Here is a 20,486-nt window from a genome sequence, read left to right on the forward strand (position 1 = left end):
TTTAATTAGGTGGTTTTATTATCGAGTTTTAAAAGTTTTTTGTGTATACTTGATACAAGTTCTCCATGAGATACTTGTTTTACAAATATTTTCTTCGTCTTTGTTCTTTTCATTTTCTTACCAGTGTCTCTCAAAGCCCAGAAGTCTTTAATTTTGATGAAGTCCAGTTTGTCAGAATTCTTTTACAGTTTATATTTTTGGTGTCATAACTAAGAAATCTTTGCCTACTCCAGGGTGTGGAGATTTCCTTCTTTTTTTCTTTCTTTTTTTTTTTTTTTAGGAAGTTTATGGTTTTAGCTCCTACGTTTAGATCTATTTCAGGTAAATTGTACATCTGACACACAAAGTTCATTTTTCTCCTTGTAAACGTCCAGTTGTACCAGCATCATTTATTGAAAAACTATCCTTTCTCCATTGAATTACCTTGGTGCCTTCTTGAAAATCACCCAGGTTTATGTGTATGGGCCTATCTCTGGCTTCTCTAGGCTGTTCCATTGATCTGTACCCCTTTCCTTGCTCCAATACCCAGGGTCTTGGTGCCTGTGGCCTCAGCCCGTCTCAAGTCAGCGGTGTGATTGTCCCAACTCTGTTCTTTTCCAAACTTGTTTTGCTATTCTAGGCCCTTTGAATTGTCACTTATATTTTTTAATCAGCTTCTCAATTTCCCAAACCACTGAGATTGCATAGATGTATAGATTAATTTGGGGGAGCAGTAACATCTTAACAGAATGGAGTCTTCAGACCCTCCAATAGGGCACGTACTTGGTCTTCCTTAATCTCTCTCATCAGTGTTTGTGATATGTTTTCAGCATACGCATCTTGCGTGTGTGTGTGTGTGTGTGTGTGTGTGTATTTAAATTTATCCCTCTGTATTTTATTCTTTTTTTAAGATTTTATTTATTTGTGAGAGAGAGAATGAGAGACAGAGAACATGAGAGGGAGGAGGGTCAGAGGGAGAAGCAGACTCCCCGCTGAGCAGGGAGCCTGATGCGGGACTCGATCCCAGGACTCCAGGATCATGACCTGAGCCGAAGGCAGTCGCTTAACCAACTGAGCCACCCAGGCGCCCTATCTGTCTGTATTTTATGTTTTTGATGGAGTAGACGAAGATTTCTTAGGCAGCACACCAGGGGCACAAGCCATCAAAGCATCATTTTGTGAATGGTCCTGTTGGTTTTTTTTTATTTTTTTTATTTCAATCCTTATTCTCATTGTTTGCACAAATACAACTGATTTTTATGTATGGACTTTATATTCTGTGGTCCTGCTGAACACTCCTGTTCTAGCTTTTCTTGTAGGTTTTCCTATAGCTTCTGTGAATAAGACCTTATTTCTTCCTTTCCAGTGTGTGTGCTCTGTTTCTTTTCCTTGCCTCCAGGCCCTAGCTAGGACACCAGGTTGAGTGGAGTGAGTCATAGGAACAAGCATCTGTCCCACAGGCTTGTCTCAGGAGGCATCTGTCTGTCCTCATCAGGTCTGACCTTAGCTAGCCTTCTTGCAGGTTTCACCCCAGTCCTCTGTACCTGGTTCCCCACGCCACCTGCCCTCTGTCGTGCTCCTTGCCACATGCCGTCTTCTGCACAGGCCCTGAGGCTTGGGTTCTTAGTGCGTGATGGCAGCACCACCTCTGTCCACATGAGACCGTGAGGCCCAGGTGGTCTAGTGACCTTTTGATGTCTCTCAGGTAGATTGGGACACATTTAAGTAGATATTATAGTTCATAGGTCACGTATTCTCTCCGAACAGCGTTTAGAAACACTAAACATGTCTAAAAAGTACACATTTGTATACTAAGTAATGATGTATAAGTTGTGGGATTCATATAAGCATTAAATATGCAATTCCTCCCTATTTCAGCTAAAACTCATAAAAGCATTGTAATGACTTAACATCTCAAATCTCAAATATAATCCTCTTATCCAGCCGAACTAATCACAGTCTGAAGATTTATCTTTTTTCAGTGAAATATACTGCCCAATTCAATTCCAATAATTTTTTTTCATGTGGCTTTATTCCCTTGAGACTTAAAAACCACATTCCCACTGCGGGGGATGGAGTTTGCTGGAGCTGCCAAGAGAGGAAGGGTAGTCTTCCCTCCTGCTGGGGGTGTGCTGGGGGATGGTGAGAGGCGGGGGGGAGGCCAGGTGTTGGGGGCGGGGGGGACTGAGGCAGGGAAGGAGCAGGGGTCCTGAGGGAGCCATCCTGCCCTGTAACTTGGTGATGCTGGAGGAAATCCCACATCCCTGTAATTTGGGCTGCTCTCTGCATTTCTTTGGAGTGTCGTCTGCGGACTTTGCCCACTACGTGTCTCTGCACCTGCCTCTCTTGCTCTCCACCCCCTCCCTTCCTGCCCCCCGCCAACTGCGAGCAGTAGCTTTAACGTGTCCTGCAGTCTGTGGCTACACAGGACCTGGCTCCAGACGGCTCTCGGAGGTGAGAGCTGAAGCAGCGGGGTCCAGGTGGGCAGTGGCATGGATGCCGGGGGTGCTGATGTGCTGTACCCACTTCAGGGGGACACAAGTACTGGCCTTGCCGACGAGCCCTGGTGGGGTGACCCAGGGTCTTTCCCAAGGCTGTTTCGTGGCTGGGAAGTGCGAGGTTCCTTCCCTTTGAGAATATGAAGTGATGTAAGTGATGGTTCCACGGGCAGGGTGATGGGGGCTGACGGCAGTGATGGTGGGAGTCAGTCGTCCCGACTCCCCAGGCCCCAGCCCTCTGCCCGTGAAATGGCTTTTCTGTACATGTGTTGCCTTCCAAACCCCATCTCTGCCCTGTGGGTAGGTCTCACGGGGTCTGGAGTCCAGGGCAGGGTCGGCCGGCCGAGTTCTCAGAACGAGGTTGAAAGCCGTCAGGGAGGAAGCCTTTTTCTCTACCCACCGAGGTTCTCCGGCAGGGCCTGTAACATTGGAAGAGAGGAACAGTTCCTTAACGCCTGCAGCTTATGTCAGGCAGGAGACGAGGACCTCGAAGAGCTGGCTGGACTTGTGCAGAGGAGGGGCCCACACCTGGAAAAGTGACCCGACAAGGGGAGAGGCTTTAGACTTCCCAGGGTGGCAGGCTGTGGGGAGGCAAGCACGTGGGGCTGAGTGGAGTCAGGAGTCAGGTTCGTTGGTGCAGGACCATCTTGGGCCCCTGTTTGACTTCACCGGAACACCTCCCGGGAGAGGCTCCACGGCAACCCTCACTCCCCACAAGTTTGTATGGGTAGCTCTGGGAGGGCCTCTTTCTGCACCTGCTAATTCTCATTTGCCGCCAGCTCAAAGTGGCCTATTTTGGGGTGTCCTATGCTGAGCTCCCAAGGACCCGACGGAAGGACAGGCTTTTCTTTTCCTAAAACCTCGTATGGAGAAGCAGAATGGCGGCAGCCCCAGCCAGGTCTCATGAGAGGCCTTCCGGATGCAACATTGCCTGTATTGATCTTACTGGAGGGAAGACAGCGTGGTGTTAGCTGTTTACCCAGTTATCTGTTCTGGAATCTCCTGTTGGAGAAAATTGGCACTGATCGTGGAGAGAGTTCCACTTATTGTTTTGGGGGATTTCTTCCCTCTTGTGACGCTTTTCCTCTGTCTGTGTTGTAGGGAAGGTGGCCATTCAGAAGGAAGACTTGCCGAAGTATCATAACAGGGACACTTGGTTCCAGCTGCAGCACGTGGACGCCGACTCAGAAGTGCAGGTGAGGCCTCGGTGGGGCGCGTGGGAGGGGAGGGGACTTTGGTCTTACCAGGGAATGGTAGTAGCAAGTTACGTCCTCTTACAGCGAATACAGGCATGTGAGCCTTGTTTATTCTTTTGGTTATTGTCACAGTTTGTCATGTGTGATTGAAACAGCTTTAAAAGTATAAAATTTGAAAGGACAATAATTACACATAATTGAAGTAAAGAAAAAAATACCGGCAGGCAGAAGTAAAGCCTGGGACGGGGGCCATGCATGGAGCCTCACGCTGTAGGTCCAGTTGCCAGAGGGGCCTGCATGCATTTTCAGCTGCTGCACGTAACAGACAAGGGTTTGGAGTGAAGAGAAGTGACCAGTCACTGAGTTTCCCATCGTCTGAAGCGTCCCCAGGGCTCCCCTGGCTCTCCTGGGCCATGTGTCACCTGGGACTGGCCCCCCGCCCAGCAGAAGGGGCTTCCCCCAGCAGAGGAGACTGTGGGGCCCCAGTTCCCACCCTCCCTCCCCTGTAATGGGGGCACTGCCCATGCCAAGCTTCTGGGACAACACCCTTTGGGAGGGCAGCCCTGCTTGTGTGGTTCCAGCTGAGCTCCTCACCCCACGCTGGCATCTGGAGTCCATGATGGGGAACCCTGACCCACAGCACAGTGCCCCGACGTCAAACGAGCATTTTCATCAGTGGTCCCGTGAGTTGCCAGGCCGTGGCCAGGGTGACCCAGCATAGAGTCTGGCAGGCCAGGCTCAGAACGCCTAACCCATCAAGACTGTTTCCTCCTCCGTGAATACCAGACAGTGCTTGATGTAGCAGAATCCCCGACGTAGGTGGCCGGTGAGGCCCTCCCCTGCCCCTCCTGGCGCACCCACCCCCGCGCACCTGTCGAGCTGCTTGCTCTCTGCTTCCTTGTAGACCCTCGGGCTCAGCGGAGCTCTGAGGAGAGGGCAGAGCACGTGGGGTTTCTGGGATCAATCCACAGACTTGGAGAAAGAAGCAGTGGGAGAGAAGGGTTGAGGAGCTGAGCCAAAGAGAGACATTGTCACGTGCCTCACACTTAATCCTGGCCAAGGGGCCCATGCGTGCTGCAGAAATTAGCAGACGCAGCAACTCCTGCAGGATTCGTGTCTGCCCGAGGTGCCAGTGATGATGAGTGCTGGCACCAGGAACGCACGGCCAGCCGCTCCTGCTCAGACCGCTGGGAAACCTGTCTGCAGGAGGAGGGCGGCAGGGGCCATGTGCGCTGTGACAGGAGGTGTTCCTGCCATTTGTTCTGGTGATTTCCCCGTCCCTTTTGCTCTGCAGGGGGACAGCCCGTGGCGCTGTGATGAGAATGCGCCCGCAAGCAGCCCGCCACAGTGTGTCTTTACCACGCTCTTCACACTGTCCCCTCTGACCAGAGTTTGATGTCACCATCGAGTGTAGCTTGTCTTCCTTCTCACCTTGTTTGTAAACGTAACTTTTAATTTTGAAATGGCTTCAGATTCATTGGAAGTCACAAAAATGGTACACAGGGAATAATGATGAGCAAACTGTGTACTCTCCTATTTAGACTTAACAACAGAGCACAGTGAAGAAAGGCCGTGTTCCTTCACCTTGTTCTCCTCATGGCAGCATCCTGCTCACTGGTCATGGCAGGCACACGGACATTCCTGCAATCCACGGACCTCATTCAGATCTCGCCAGTTTAACGTGTTTGCACACGTACCAGTGTGTGTGTATATCATGTGTATACACACCTGTGTATCACACGTGTGCACCTGTGCATGTATATCACACGTGTGCACCTGTGTATCACACATGTGCACCTGTGCGTGTGTATCACACGTGTGCACCTGTGTATCACATGTGTGCACCTGTGCGTGTGTATCACATGCGTGCACCTGTGTATCACACGTGTGCACCTGTGCGTGTATATCACACGCGTGCACCTGTGTATCCTGTGCATTTTGTCACGTGTGTAGGTTTGTGTGATCACCACCACAGTCAAGATCCAGAACCACTCCGTCACCATAAAACTCACAAACATGGGTGTGTGTTGATCATACACCATATGGAATATCTGGGCTATGTCCTACTGATGGGTTTTGCATGCTTGTGGATGAGGTCCTTGTCCTTCTGAGCCTGATTCCTGCCATCTTTGAGAGGGGATACTGCCTCTAGCTGGGTCAGTTTCCTGGGAATCTGAATCATGAACAGAGAATGGGTGTTGCCAGGCCTGTGAAGACAGAAGGAAGGACGGTGTACGGATCGCCTGCCGAGTTCCCTGTGCTGGTTCCTTCTCAGAGTGCATACTGAGGAAGTGCAGAGCTCCCCTAGATTCAAACTGCCTTTAGAAGTGCGTTACAGTCTTTCCCTACAGCCATATTTTTGTTCCAAAATGTCACATTTACGGTTTTAGAAGGGCAGAGGATGGCATATGGTTTCTGGAATCCATCTGTTCTATAATTTGCAGTAAAAGGCATGTGTCAGAAAGTGTCACAAAACTGGGGCCAATGAGAGATGGAGTCACAGCAGTGAGGGAAAAGGTGATTTAAAGAATTTCTTCTTCCTTCTGGAATTGGTATTTTTAAAGGTCTCTGGAAAATCACTTTATTTAAAAGGAATTAGTTGCTGTGTTCCTTCCCTGACCCTGGGTGGGTAGTATGAGAACGAAGCGGTTGGCAGGGAGGGGTCCTTCCTGGTATCGAAATGGAGAGGGAGACGGTCCCCCAGCCGTACCGGAGCGGGCCTGGGGGTCCTTCCCCGGCCCCTCCCAAGGATGCCCAGCTGAGCTCTTCTGTTTTAGTAGACCTGCTGTGAAGGTCTGTGAGCTCTGACAGCAAATCTTTAGTAGCAGGATGGAAGCTCTGGAGTTGTGTCCGTCTGTGTGTCAGACAGTCCTGCTGGCAGGGTTCCCAATAGGCTGCGTCTGCAGTTGTCGGCATACAAGGACCCAGCTCTGAATCTTTCTGTGGGTTTAGGGGATCGAGGGAGGGAAGGGCCGGCTGGACCTCTGTCCTCCTCCATGCATTGTTTCTGGATTATTCTCTCATCTTCTGTTTTCAAATTAGTCTTGCTGCTCTTGGCGCCAAGGTCCAAGTGCTCGGTGGTCTGGGTCCCTGTGTGCTGACCCCCACCCCGGCCCCGAAGCCCATGCAGACCAGGGCTCGATGGGACAGGGAGGGCGTGCTCTGGTGCTGTGACCACAGACCGTGGTCGGGGCCCTCTCCTCAGGCCAAGATCTGACACTTTCCTGAGAAAAATGTTTGGGAGCCACTGGTGCTTTTTTTTTTTAAATTAGTAAACCTTTTTCAGGCAATTTTATGTTTGCAGAAAAATGAACAGAAAATAGAAGGAACTCCCATGTCCTTGTCCCACCTGGCCCCTGTGGCTAATATCCCACGGTGCTTTTGTTACGGTTGGTGAGCCGACGTGGCTCAAAGGCTGCGCACTCCTCTGGTTGGACAGAGGGTGGTGTCGGGGAGCCCCGCTTGCAGTCCCACAGGATGGCCTCATGGGATTGCCGGCGACGGCCCCTCTCTCGTTCCTTATTAGTTTCTTAGTTAGCTTGACTAGAGGTTTAATCAATTCTATTGATTTCTGTTCTGATTCTGTTATTTCTTTTTTTCTGCTCACTTTGGATTTAATTTGATATTTTTCTTCTAGATTTCTTACATTATTGAGGTTAGATCTCTCCTCGAATGTGTGTGGTCGCTGCTATAGATTTCCCCATAAGCACTGCTTTCGCTGCATCCCACATGTTGTGATAAGTTTTATTTTCATTTTCATTTATGAAAAGAAGTGAATTAAAAATATCTCTGTTTCTCTTGAGACTTTTTTTTGGCCTGTTTGTTATTTAGAGGTATGCTGGTTAATCTTCAAATATTTGGGGATTATTAAGCTGTCTTTCTGCTCTTGATTTCCAGTTTCATTTCCGTTCTTCTGAGAGCAGACACTGTGTGATTTGTGGCCCAGGACGGCCATGCTGATGCGCCCTCCGAGCAGAGACTGCTTTCTCTGCAGCTGGATGGGGAGTTCACAGGCGGCAGCTGGAGCCAAGGGGTCGGGGCGCTGCTCATCTCCCAGTTGCTGTTTAGACTTCTTATCATTTACCTTAAATAAAAATGGGGAAAACTGTCAAATCAGCATTTTTAATGCACCATCCTAAGACTTTTTTCTTCTTACAGAAGCAGGGACGCTTGGCTGAGTCTTGGCCCCAGCCTGGGCTCTGGGTGCCGCCCCCGGAGCCCCACCCTCCCCTCCTGCCCTCAGCTCAGCGTGTGGGGCCAGGGACTGTTGAGGTCAAAACAAGCCCAGGGTCAGATTCTTCGAGGGCAGAGTGGAGTTCAGTGGGTGTCAAATGCTGTGCGGAGGCTGAGCTGGAAGACCGGCATTTCCTGCCGGTCCTGCGGTGGAGGGTGTGGCCCCGTCCCCTCCCCCCCCCCCCCCCCCCGGGTGTCACCCTCAGGGCACGCCCAAACCCTCCATCTGCTGCACAGGGACAGATGGGAACTTCTCAACTGCAGCTTTATTGGTTAACTTCTGGAGGCGGGGGCGTCCTTTCAGTGCCATGCAGTGTTCGTATTGTTTTGTGTTCCCTCCCAAATCTCCAGAATATGGTGGCCACACGCCTTGGCTGACAGTATCTGCCCCTTGGTTAGGAAGTGCTCGCCCCCGAGAGGAAGCGCGGCAGCTACGGGGTCTGCTGCCGCCCATGTGTTCGTCCTCTTCTTGGAAAAACAGGAAATGGACCATGGGTCGTCTGCGGTGGGGTTCCGTCTCAGCCCGGACACATTCTCTCACTTCTCAGAGCCCATCGAAAATAAAGCAGTGATGTGTCCCTGAAGCGGCCGTGGCCAGTCTTAAAATTAAGCCAGGGAAGAGTTGGAGCCCAGTGCACCGGAGAACGCAGCTGAAGAACACAAACCTTACAGGAGCCCGTTCTGTGACAAGCCCTTACTCTGTTCTGCGATCTTGAGCTTTCGCCCTGCATTTGGCTTTTGGCTGAGGAGGGCGGGCTGCCTGTCGGCCCGAGCCTCAGCGTCCTCCCCATAGCAGGACGGCAGGGCCTGCCCCAGGCGATGCTTCGGGAAGCCCGGAGCCTGGCCTGGCTCAGTGAGAGGGAGCTGCAGGAGGCCAGCTGGCTGGGGACGCTGCCGACAGCGTGGCTGTGTATTTGCCCCACCTGCAGAGCCGGCTAGTGCTGAGGCCCCCCTCTCGCGGGCTGGGTGGGCACAGAGGGTGATGCTGCGTCACGGGGCCTGCTGTCGGCACCCCTGTCAGATGAGGGGCCTTCCAAGGCAGAAGCTCCCCGGGCTCTGTGGGAAGGCCTGCTGGTTCCCTTGGGAAGCCGGCTGTTCCCGGCAAGTGCGTCCCTCTATAAGCACCCCGGCCGCATATGGCAGGAGCCACTCAGAGCCCTTGGTGGATGCTGAGTCTGTGCTCTGGACGCTGGGAGCTGCCCAGGGTCACGCAGCTGTGATGCTGGTCTGGTCCCACCATCCAGGACATATCGCTGCCCCCTCCCTGAGGCCACTGGTCCTGCAGGTGAGGGAAGGGCCGGGAAGGGCAGGGGCTGGCCTTGCCTGCAGCTGGAGAGGGGCAGGCTCCCCGGGGCCTTGGTGCCCATCTCCTCCGTGTACGTCAGGTCTCCCGTGTCAGAGTCGTGGGCGAGCCGGACGACCTGGGAGGCTGGCCTCCAGCAGAGCGCAGTGCAGGGGTCCCAAGTCGCAGGAAGACCAGAGCAGTGGCCGCCGCGTTCAGAGGGGCGAACTCAGGAGGCCAGTGGGGGCGCCGCTGAGTAGTCCTGCCCACACTCCCCCCGGCCCACCCGTCTGTCCGTCTGGGGCCCTGGATTCTTCTAGGACAAGGCAGCCTTCAGAGGGTCCTCCCCAAGCTTCACAGTCTAGAAGTTTTAGTCGGAAAGGATTGTGGAAATGATCAAGGTTAGCCTCTTTTCTAATTAAAAGACTTTTAATTTGGGGGCTCCTGGGTGGCTCAGTCGGTGGAGCATCTGACTCTTGATCTCAGCTCAGGTCTTGCTCTCGGGGTTGTGAGTTCGAGCCCCGCACTGGGCTCCGTGCTGGGCTGAGCCTACTTGAAGAAATGTTGATATTCACGCTGTAGTGTGTTCTCATATAAATTGTCAGTGTGTCGCACCTGCGGCTGCTGGGTATCTCTGAGGGAGCGGCTCCTCTTCTTGGAAGCACTGAGAGCCTGGGGCAGAGTTGTCCGCGCCTGCGGAGGGCTCAGTGTCAGATGAAGGGCACAGCCTGAAGCCAGCAAGCAGGCGTGTGGGGGGGCGGCACCCCATACCTGTGCTGTCGGACCTCTTTCTTCTGGAACAGCGGTCTGGGGGGCCGTGCCCTCTCCTGATCCCTGGGACCTGAGTGGGGAGGCATGCCCTCTCCTGGTCCCTGGGACCTGAGTGGGTCCGGGGGGGCCATGCCCTCTCCTGGTCCCTGGGACCTGAATGGGTCCGGGGGGGCCGTGCCCTCTCCTGATCCCTGGGACCTGAGTGGGTCCGGGGGGGCCATGCCCTCTCCTGGTCCCTGGGAGCTGAGTGGGTCCGGGGGGGCCATGCCCTCTCCTGGTCCCTGGGACCTGAATGGGTCCGGGGGGGCCGTGCCCTCTCCTGATCCCTGGGACCTGAGTGGGGAGGCATGCCCTCTCCTGGTCCCTGGGACCTGAGTGGGTCCCGGGGGGCCATGCCCTCTCCTGGTCCCTGGGACCTGAATGGGGTGGGGGAAGCGCTGCGGATACCATGTGGGGTCAGGCAGCTTCATGTCTGTGAGTGGAGACGTTGGGAGCGCTCCCCTGCATGTGGCCATCCCCTCATGACCCTCTGTCCTTGTGCCTTTCAGGGCAAAGTCCACCTGGAGCTGAGGCTGAGTGAGGTTATCACCGACACGGGCGTTGTCTGCCACAAGCTGGCCACGCGGTAAGACACGGACGGCTGGTCTTCCCGGGAGTAGTAACTCTGAGCCCAGGGGGTGAGACGGGTTGTTTTTCAAACACATGAACCAGGATTCCCGGAGTTGGTGATTCCCCACGATGATACTGTTTCTAGAGTTCTGGCACATTCTTCATGTCCTCATTAAAGCAGACGTTCATCCTAGTAGCTTTTGCAGATAGCCACGGTCAGGGAGACATAAGACAGGTGCTGTCTGGGCCCGGGCGATACATATGACGGCACTGTGTGGTGGTGTGTGCAAGGCTGGTCGGCAGACCTAGGGCCTGAACTCAGCCCGCCCACCCCGAATCCAGAGCTCCTTCTACCTGTCATGCTTGGTGAGCATGAACGTCTGTGCACGTGTCTAAACATGTTCTCCATACTTTGTGGTGCGCTCTTGACATTTAGGGTCACGGATCCCGTAGGTCATCTGGAGGAGGCTGAGGACTCTCAGATGCGAGCTCGCACACGTGTGCAGGGTCCTTGCCCTCTGACCCCTACGAGGCCTCGGGGCATGCACACCCCGCCGGTACCCCATTCTCTTGCTGCCTGCCCCGTGGGCCCCACGTGTATCTTTACCAACAACACCTGCAGCTGTTTGGGATCCTGTGGGCAGCTGTCAGAGGTGTGTGCTGGTCCTTCCCGCTGTGGCCCGCGTGTGTGAAGTGAAGGACAGTTGGGAGGGACTCCTGAGAAGAGGAAGTGAAGGTGTGCAGAAACCAGTCCTCTGGCATTAAGAGACCCGTGAGAGAGACCAGACGCTCCAGCTTTCTTCATCTTCGGAGAGACGCTTTCCCGAATTCATCTCTTAACCGTCTCTGGCCAGCAAGGGCTTCAGTGAGATTGGGTGATGCCCTTTTCTTGGGCTCAGACTCCCAAGTTCCGCTTTAGGATTGTGCTCCCTCTGTCCTGTCACAGGGCCCGGGGGCAGGGGGTGGTTGTGTATGCAAGGAGTTTTCGCCGTTGTCTGCTGCCCCCGGAGGGCCCTGCCCCGCTGCCCACAGCGCTGTTTGAATTCGTCTGTTGGCTGAAGATGGCCTCTGGTTGTTCAGGCTACAGGGCTGTCACTGTAGAACACGCAGGAGGACGTATGGAGGAGCAGGTATAGGACGTGGTGTAGCGTGGGATGCTGTGTAGGACACAGGGATCTTTGTCCTTCATTCCTTCAGTGCTCCCATTCTTCTTAAAATAGTTGCTGTGCTCTTAGACCTGGTAGCAGTGAGGAGAGACTTGCCTGTTTTCTTGTTTATTTATAGGTCTATCCCTTGTTCCAAAACAACTTAAGGCTTTTTAAAAGCAGACTTACATAGAATAAGGAGTGTGCTTTAGCGGTGGGGAGACAGAATGGACCAGGCTGGGCAGAGACCTGAGGCAAGTGAACGCAGGAGAGGGGTGCCAGGATTCCTGTCCTGAGAGCTGCCCTGTCCAGCCATACATCTGCATGACGGAGGCAGATGTGAACCATTTGTCCAGGAGTAGTAGTGGTCCTGATCAGAGGACCACAGGTGTGGCGCCCGGAGCAAGAGACTGATAGATCACAGCTACCCACCCTGCCGTCCCCCCCGTCCCCACCCACCATCCACACTGTCCACGCCGTCCCAACCCACCCCGAGTCCCCGCTATCCACGCCATCCATACTGTCCCCACCTGTCTCCACCCACTCCCAAAGTCCCCACTGTCCCCACCTGTCCCCACCTATCCCCACCCACCCCCAAAGTCCCCACCGTCCCCACCTGTCCCCACCCACCCCCGGAGTGCCTGCCATCCACGCTATCGCTGCCAACCATGGAAGCTCCTCAGACATTTTCCTGAGAAAGTCTTCTTAGTTAAAGCACCAGGGATTTGCTTGGTTTCTGCATCTCTTGCTTCTTCCTAGTGCATACTAGTACATACACTAGCACACACGCAAATACACTACTATGCACACTAGTACACACGCTAGCACACATGCTAGTACACACAGTATGCACACTAGTACACGCATTAGTACACACACTACTATGCACGCTAGTACACACGCTAGCACGCACGCTAGTACACACTACTATGCACACTAGTACACACAGTACACACTACTATGCACGCTAGTACACACGCTAGCACGCACGCTGGTACACACACTACTATGCACACTAGTACACGCATTAGTACACACACACTACTATGCACGCTAGTACACATGCTAGCATGCACGCTAGTACACACACTATGCACACTAGTACACGCATTAGTACACACACTACTATGCATGCTAGTACACTAACACGCACGCTAGTACACACTAGTATGCACACTAGTACACACACTACTATGCACGCTAGTACACATGCTAGCACGCACGCTAGTACACACTACTGTGCACACTAGTACACGCATTAGTACACACACTACTATGCACACTAGTACACACACACTACTATGCACGCTAGTACACATGCTAGCACGCACGCTAGTACACTACTATGCACACTAGTACACGCATTAGTAGACACATCACTGTGCATGCTAGTACACACGCTAGCATGCACGCTAGTACACAGACTATGCACACTAGTACACACATTAGTACACACACTACTATGCACGCTAGTACACACGCTAGCACACACTCAACTACACATGCTAGCACACACCCTAGCACACGCTAGCACGCATGCTAGTACACACACTACTATGCACACTAGTACACATGCTAGCATGCACTCAACTACACATGCTAGCACGCACACTAGCACACACTACTACACAGGCTAGTACGCACACTAGTACGCACGCTAGCACGCACTCTATGCACGCTAGCACACACCGTAGTACACACACTAGCACGCACGCTAGTACACACACTATGCACACTAGTACACACATTAGTACACAGACTACTATGCACACTAGTACACACGCTAACACACACTCAACTACACATGCTAGCACGCACACTAGCACACACTACTACGCAGGCTAGTACGCACACTAGTACGCACGCTAGCACGCACTCTATGCACGCTAGCACACACCGTAGTACACACACTAGCACGCACGCTAGTACACACACTATGCACACTAGTACACACATTAGTACACACACTACTATGCACGCGAGTACACATGCTAGCACACACTCAACTACACATGCTAGCACGCACACTAGCACACACTGCTATGCAGGCTAGTATGCACACTAGTACGCACACTAGCACGCACTCTATGCATGCTAGCACCACCCTAGTACACACGCTAGCACGCATGCTAGTACACACACTAGCACACACGCTAGCATGCACACTAGCACACTACTACACACGCTAATACACATGCTAGTACAGACACTACGCACACTAGCACCCACTCTAGTAGTGACTACTACACACGCTAGTACACACAGTAGTACACACGCTAGCATGCACACTAGCACACATAAGCATGCACACTATTATGCATGCTAGTACACACAGTAGTACACACACTACTACGCATGCTAGTAACACTACGTATGCTAGTATATACTCTAGCATGCACTCAACTACACACGCTAGCACGCACACTAGCACACACTATGCACGCTAGTACGCATGCTAGCACACACCCTAGTACACACGCTAATACACTAGTACACACACTAGCACACACTCCATTACACATGCTTGCACGCACACTAGCACACTACTATACACGCTAATACACATGCTAGTACACACTACTGCGCACACTAGCACACACTAGTACATGTTAGCATGGACGCTGGTACACTCACTGGCATGCACGCTAGTACACACACTAGTACACACATTAGCACATGCCAACACGCGTGACTACACCCTAATATGCATACTAGTATATACTCGTACATAACACTGATACACTAGCATACGTAGTCCACTTGCTAGTACAGACCAGCACATACTAGTACCCGTACTAGCACACACGAACATGCCTAGTACGCACTAGTACACATGCTAGTACACTTTAGTATACATGCCAGCACACACGCTAGTACACTAGCAAACATCCTAGTACACATGCTAGCGCACACAATACACATTATCAGGCACATTAGTACACACACTAGCACACATAGCACACTAGTACACATGCTAGCATACGCACTAGCACACATGTTAGCACATGCTAGTGTGCATGACTACATGCTAATATACATACTAGTATATACTTGTACATAACACTGATACACTAGCACACATAGTACACTTGTTATTATAGATCAGCACATACTAGTACCCATATTAGCACACATGAACATGCCTAGTACACATGATAGTACACATGAACGCACACTCGTACACACGCTAGCACAATGCTAGTACACATGCTAGTACTTGCTAGTACACACTAGTACACATGCTAGCACAGTGCTAGTACACACTAGTACATACGCTAGCACAATGCTAGTATACACACTGGTGCACGCTGGCACACCCATTGGCACACACTATCACACACACAAGTACACTTTGTTCAGAATCCCAGGGCAGAAGGGTCCCCCATAGGGATGCAGTGAGGAAGAAAGGGGGTGCCACAGAGTCCCACAGGGGCTCATGTCCTCCAGTCAAGGGAGTCAGAGTGTCCGAGAGACCACTGGCTTTTCTTTCTTCACCCTGCCTGTCCATTTTTCTTCCACTAAAAAATACCCTTTACATACCATAAAATTCAACATTCTAAAGTGCACACTTTGAGTACATTCACAAGGATGTGCAACCATCGCCACTAAGCACTGTCCAGTTCCAGAACATTTCATCACCCTGAAAATGAAATCCTGTCCCCCGTCATACCCCATCCTCCTCCCTAGCCCCTGAAACCACTGATCTACTTCTATGGATTTGCCTATTCTGGACATTTTATCTAAATGGAATCACATACTATGTGGTTCTTGGTGACCGGCTTCTCTCACCGAGCATGAGGTCTTCAAGGTTCACCCACGCTGTAGCAGCTGTCAGAGCTCCCATCCTGTTAAAGGCTGAATAATGTCCGTTGTGTGCGTGCGCCACACTTCCTTATCCATCACCCACTGGCGGATGTTTGGGTGGTTTCCGCGTTTGGGCTGTTGTGGGTACTGGCGCTGTGAACATTCTCGTACAAGTGTTTGTACACTCTTGTTTTCATTTCACTTGGGTGCATAATGTAGGTGTAGAATCAGTGTGTTGTATCTTAACTGTGTTTAAGTTTTCGAGAAAACGCCAGGCTGTTTCTCACAGTGGCTGCCCCATTCACAGGGCCAGCAGTGTGTGAGGCTCCAGTTCCTCTGGGTCCTTGCTCACCCGTGATCCTCCCCGTCTGTGTTTGCAGCCTCCTAGTGGGTGTGAAGTGGCATTGATTCACATTTCCCTAAATGATGTTGATCATCCTTTCCTGTCCTTGTTGGCCGGCTCTGTTTCTCTGAAGAAATGTCTGTTCAAGTCCTTTACTGATTTTTTAATTGGGTTATTAGTATTTTATTATTAAGTTGTAAGAATTTTCCATATATTCTGGATACTAGACTGTTGTTAAATACGTAACTTGAAAACATTTCTGTCATTCTGTTGTCTTCACTTTCTTGATAATGTCCTTTGTAATATAAGAGTCTTAAATCTTAATCTATCTCATCTGTTGTTTCCTGTATTTCTTTCTTTTCTTTTTTTTTTTTAAAGATTTTATTTATTTCACAGAGAGAGACACAGCGAGAGAGGGAACACGAGCAGGGGGAGTGGGAGAGGGAGAAGCAGGCTTCCCGTGGAGCAGGGAGCCCGATGCGGGGCTCGATCCCAGGACCCTGGGATCATGACCTGAGCCGAAGGCAGACGCTTAACGACTGAGCCACCCAGGCGCCCCTGTTGCCTGTATTTCTAAGAAATCTTTTCCCAGTCTGAGATCCTGAAGATTGACAGCTGCGTTTTTCTTCTGACATTTCTCACCTTTAGGTCCTCAGTACATTTGGAATTAATTTCTTATGTGTGGTGTTAGGTAGGGGTCGGCATGGATTCCTTTGCTTTTGAAGATCCACTTGTCTCGGCACCATTTGTGGAAAACTCCATTCTCTCCCAGCAAATTGTCACTGGGTTATAATAAGTGGGTGGACTTACTCGTGGACTCTGTTCTGTTCCCTGACCTGTGTGCCTGTCCCCGCACTGGTACCACACAGTCGTGGCCCCTCGAGATTTGGAATAAGTTCCGAAATCAGGAAGTGTGAGTCTACCATCTTGGTCCCTCTTTCGTGACTCTGGCTATCCTGAGCTTGTTTCATTTCCATATGAGTTTTAGGGTCAACATGTTAATTTCCACAGAAACAACAGCCGGCATCTTGATAGCAACTGTATTGAATCTGTAGGTCAGTTTGGGGAATTAGCAATACGAGCCCTTCCAACGCCCGTCTGCCCATGTGGTCAGCTCTTCTGTGATCTTTTTAAAAAATGGCTTTGTTTCTGTAAGGTCATTAGAAATGTCCCCTCTTTCATTACTGATTCTAATAATTTGAGTCTTCTCTTCAAGTTTGTGGATCTTTTCAAAGGCCCCACTTTCTCTCTTGTTTGTTCTCTACTTCCTTATCTGTATGATTTCCTTCTTTCTGCCTGTGTGGGCTTTTCCCCTTCTTTTTCTGCTTTCTTTTTTTTCTTTCTTTTTTTTTTTTGAAGATTTTATTTACTTATTTGTCAGAGAGCGAGCCCAAGCGGGGGGAAACTGCAGGCAGAGGGAGAAGCGGACTCCCTGCTGAGCAGCAGGGAGCCCGATGCGGGACTCAATCCCAGGACCCTGGGATCATGACCTGGGCCGAAGGCAGACACTTAACGACTGAGCCACCCAGGCGCCCCTCTTTTTCTGCTTTCTTAAGGTGGAAGTTCAGGTTATTGATTTGTGATCTTTTTTTCTTTTTTAACGTGGGCATTTATAGCTACGTGTTTTCCTCTACTGTTGCAGTCATGTTTGTATTTTACCACTTTCTTTCTTAGAGACAAGTCTGTTGTGTGCACCTGGGGCTTTCGGGACGGAACAGGAGACAGTGACCACTCCTGGCGTGTAGAGCCAGCAGAATCTCCCCCAGACATGTGCAAGCCCTGACTTTCTCTGCGTAGCGTCTCCTTGTATCAGATTGGAGCCGTAGCATCTACGCTGGTGTTTGTTCAGAATCACACATGGTTATTTGGGTCCTCCCCTCAGGCCCTGGCCTCTCAAAGGTTAGCACAGGCTTGGGCCAACCTCACAGTGTGTTACGGGCTCGGGAAAAATTAAGAGCTAGGCTGAGGCCGTTGAAGAGAAGTCAGTTGGGCAAAAGCAAATTCATTCCAGTGGAGTTCCCTGCTTGCCTGAGAATCACCTCACACCCTCCCTCCTGCTTAGCAGCACCATCCCATACTCCCACTCCCCTCACCGGAAAGTGCGCATACTGCCTGGACCTGTTCTCAGCTCTCCCCCCCACCCCACCCCCATCATTCCCTCATTGCAGGGGTGTTAGTCTCTGAGAGCTGCTCCAGCCAAATACCAGTCTCAAGTGGCTTAAAACAACAGAATTTTATTCTATCCCAGTTCTGAAGGCCAGATCTGAAATCCGTCCGGGCCACGCTCCATCGGGAGGCTTCAGGGGACAGTCCCTTCCTCCCTCTCCCGGCTTCTGGGGCTGCAGGCAGTCCCTCTTCACATGACCCTCTCCACTGCGTCTATGAAATCTCCCTCCTGTAAGGACACTGGTCATTGGGTTTAGGGCCCATCCTGAATCCAGAATAAGCTCATCATCTCAAGATCTTTAGCTTGATTACATCTGCAAAAAACCTTTTTCCAAACCAGGTCTCTTTGGGGACCACCACTCAGCCCCCCATAGCAGGTGATTCCTCCCGGCCGAGCGTCCTCCCCCACCCCCAAAGGCTACAGGACTTGCACTCTCAGATCCTCCCGGGCTGTCTTCACCTCTCACCTGGCCTGGACAGTCTTTCGTGGAGTGCCTGGGGATGTTCTGGCCGGGCTGAGTTCTCTTTCCCAGCCTTCCCTCTCCGCACTTCCAGCCTCTCAGCTGCCGGGTGCACCCTCCCCCGCCGCCCGAAGAGCAAGGTGAGGCCTTGTCTACCTTCCCCAAACTGCAGGTTGCCCCAGGAGTGGCTGCAGTCCTTTCCTGGGGGGTGTCCATTCCCTGCAAAATCCCTCACTGCCCTTATGCATCCTCCCTCCTGCTGCTAGTGAATATTATCTGTGGGCTCTCTCAGCCACTTGGCAGGCAGGACATCGCCTCTCCCTTACTTGCCTGGATGGTGAGAGAAAGCTGCGGAAGGCTTTTGCCCTGGGCGGTTCTTTCAGCCCTTAGCCTTTGTGTGGATGTGTGGACAGAGGACCTGCTGGATCTGCTCACGGAAACCTCCCCATTCCTTTTGCAGGTGGCTTTTCCCGACTGTAACCATTCTTTTCTGTCCTGTTCACTTGTATGTCCACGTCTGCTGTCCTGGATGCCGGAGTGAGGCCCAGGTGGTTTGGGGACCCACCGTCCTGATATTCTTGTTGTCTGTATGTGGACGGGGCATCTACCCATCCCCACCTCAGACAGGTTCATGTATGAGCAACTCGTCTTCCCAACCAGATCTCAAACTTGACTCAGGAGCCTTATCTCATGCTTTTTTTTTCATCCCCCAACAAGGATGAATAAACCTTTTTATCATTCATTCAAAAATATTTCCTGAGCCCCAGCTCAGTGCCGAGGACTGTGCAGGCCTCCTGGGGCCTGCGCTCTCGTCCGGGAGACATGTTAGCACGGCAGTGCATCCACGTTTCGTTCACTGGACCAGAGTGTCAGAAGAGCCTGTGGATGTGAGCCAGCCCATCCGGCACAGGGCAGAGGTCCTGAAGCATCTGCAGGTGTCCATGAGACCCTCAGGGCACGCGCTGGGCTGAGTGGACATCAGGTCATGGATCGGAGGTGAACTCATTTCTTCTGACGCTGCATCTGCTTCCTCTAGAATAGTAGTGCAGGTGGGAGATGCGCCCCAGCCCTTCGTGCTAGATGAGTGTGAAAGATGACACGTGGCGCACAGTTCTTGGCTCCGCTGGTGTTGCAAGAGACCTTTGCTCGCCTCCTTTCTTGTCCCTGTCTCTCTCTGGGTATCCTGTGGCCACCGGCTTTGTCTGAAAGTAGGGGTTCCTGCACTTTCCCACTTTCAAGCTTCACCATGTCACGAGCAGACCAGAGGCCTGTTGACGGCCCCGCAGGCACCCCCGGGGTAGCCCCCCTGACCGGGGCGGGGCCCTGCTGCCGGGGGCCAGGCTGCCGTGCTGATGGCCAGGGAAGCAGGCACCGGCCGCCTTACCTCCACCTTGAGGTGCATCCAAGTGAGGAATAATTACCTGTTTTCAGGCTTCCAACAGCATCTCGAATCCAATAAAGATTCTATTGTCTATTATTAGGGAATTGCAACAGGCTATTGATACGTGGCTCCTCTGGGGTCGGGAAGCCTCTCCTACCAAAGCGTGAGGGGAGGGCCAAGCAGGTGGTGGGCTGGTGGCCACGGTGGTGCCTCGTCACTGCACGGCTAGGACGTCTGCAGCCCTCTGGGTCAGCAGGCAAGTGTCCTCCTCATGGGGCGGGAAGCGGAGGCACCAGCCTGTGTCCACACTGAGGGGGGAGAAAGTGAAACAAGATTTCGGAGCGGCAGGCTGTTACTCCAGCTGCGAGGCATAACTTTGTTTTAAGGGTCAGTTTGAATATAAAATCCTATAAATGTTGTAATCCGTACAAAATACTGTACTTGTGGTGCCTTAGATTCCAGATTAGTTGACTGTTTGGGTCACTGTATGTCACAGTGTCCTTTCCCGGGTGTAGGAATGGCCAGCGTAGTAAATATTTCACTCATTTCCACTATTTATCTAGAGCATTCTGAAGCATCGGTTGAAGTTGTTTCGAAGACAGTAAGCCTGAAGAGATG

At 51.9% G+C, this 20,486-nt stretch overlaps 1 protein-coding gene across 3 annotated transcripts in view; it reads left to right on the plus strand.

Annotated features, from left to right (window-relative positions):
* RASA3 (RAS p21 protein activator 3) overlaps positions 1-20,486 on the plus strand; it is a 116,676-nt gene that overhangs the window by 63,714 nt on the left and 32,476 nt on the right. For all 3 annotated transcript variants that reach the window (XM_036092946.2, XM_078070051.1, XM_036092947.2), the window contains 2 exons: positions 3,579-3,673; positions 10,508-10,584. In XM_036092946.2, the coding sequence (XP_035948839.1) occupies positions 3,579-3,673; positions 10,508-10,584 (172 nt within the window). The remainder of the gene's footprint in view (positions 1-3,578; positions 3,674-10,507; positions 10,585-20,486) is intronic.

The sequence above is a fragment of the Halichoerus grypus genome, chromosome 4 (genome assembly GCF_964656455.1).
Source record: "Halichoerus grypus chromosome 4, mHalGry1.hap1.1, whole genome shotgun sequence".
Lineage (NCBI taxonomy): Eukaryota > Metazoa > Chordata > Mammalia > Carnivora > Phocidae > Halichoerus > Halichoerus grypus.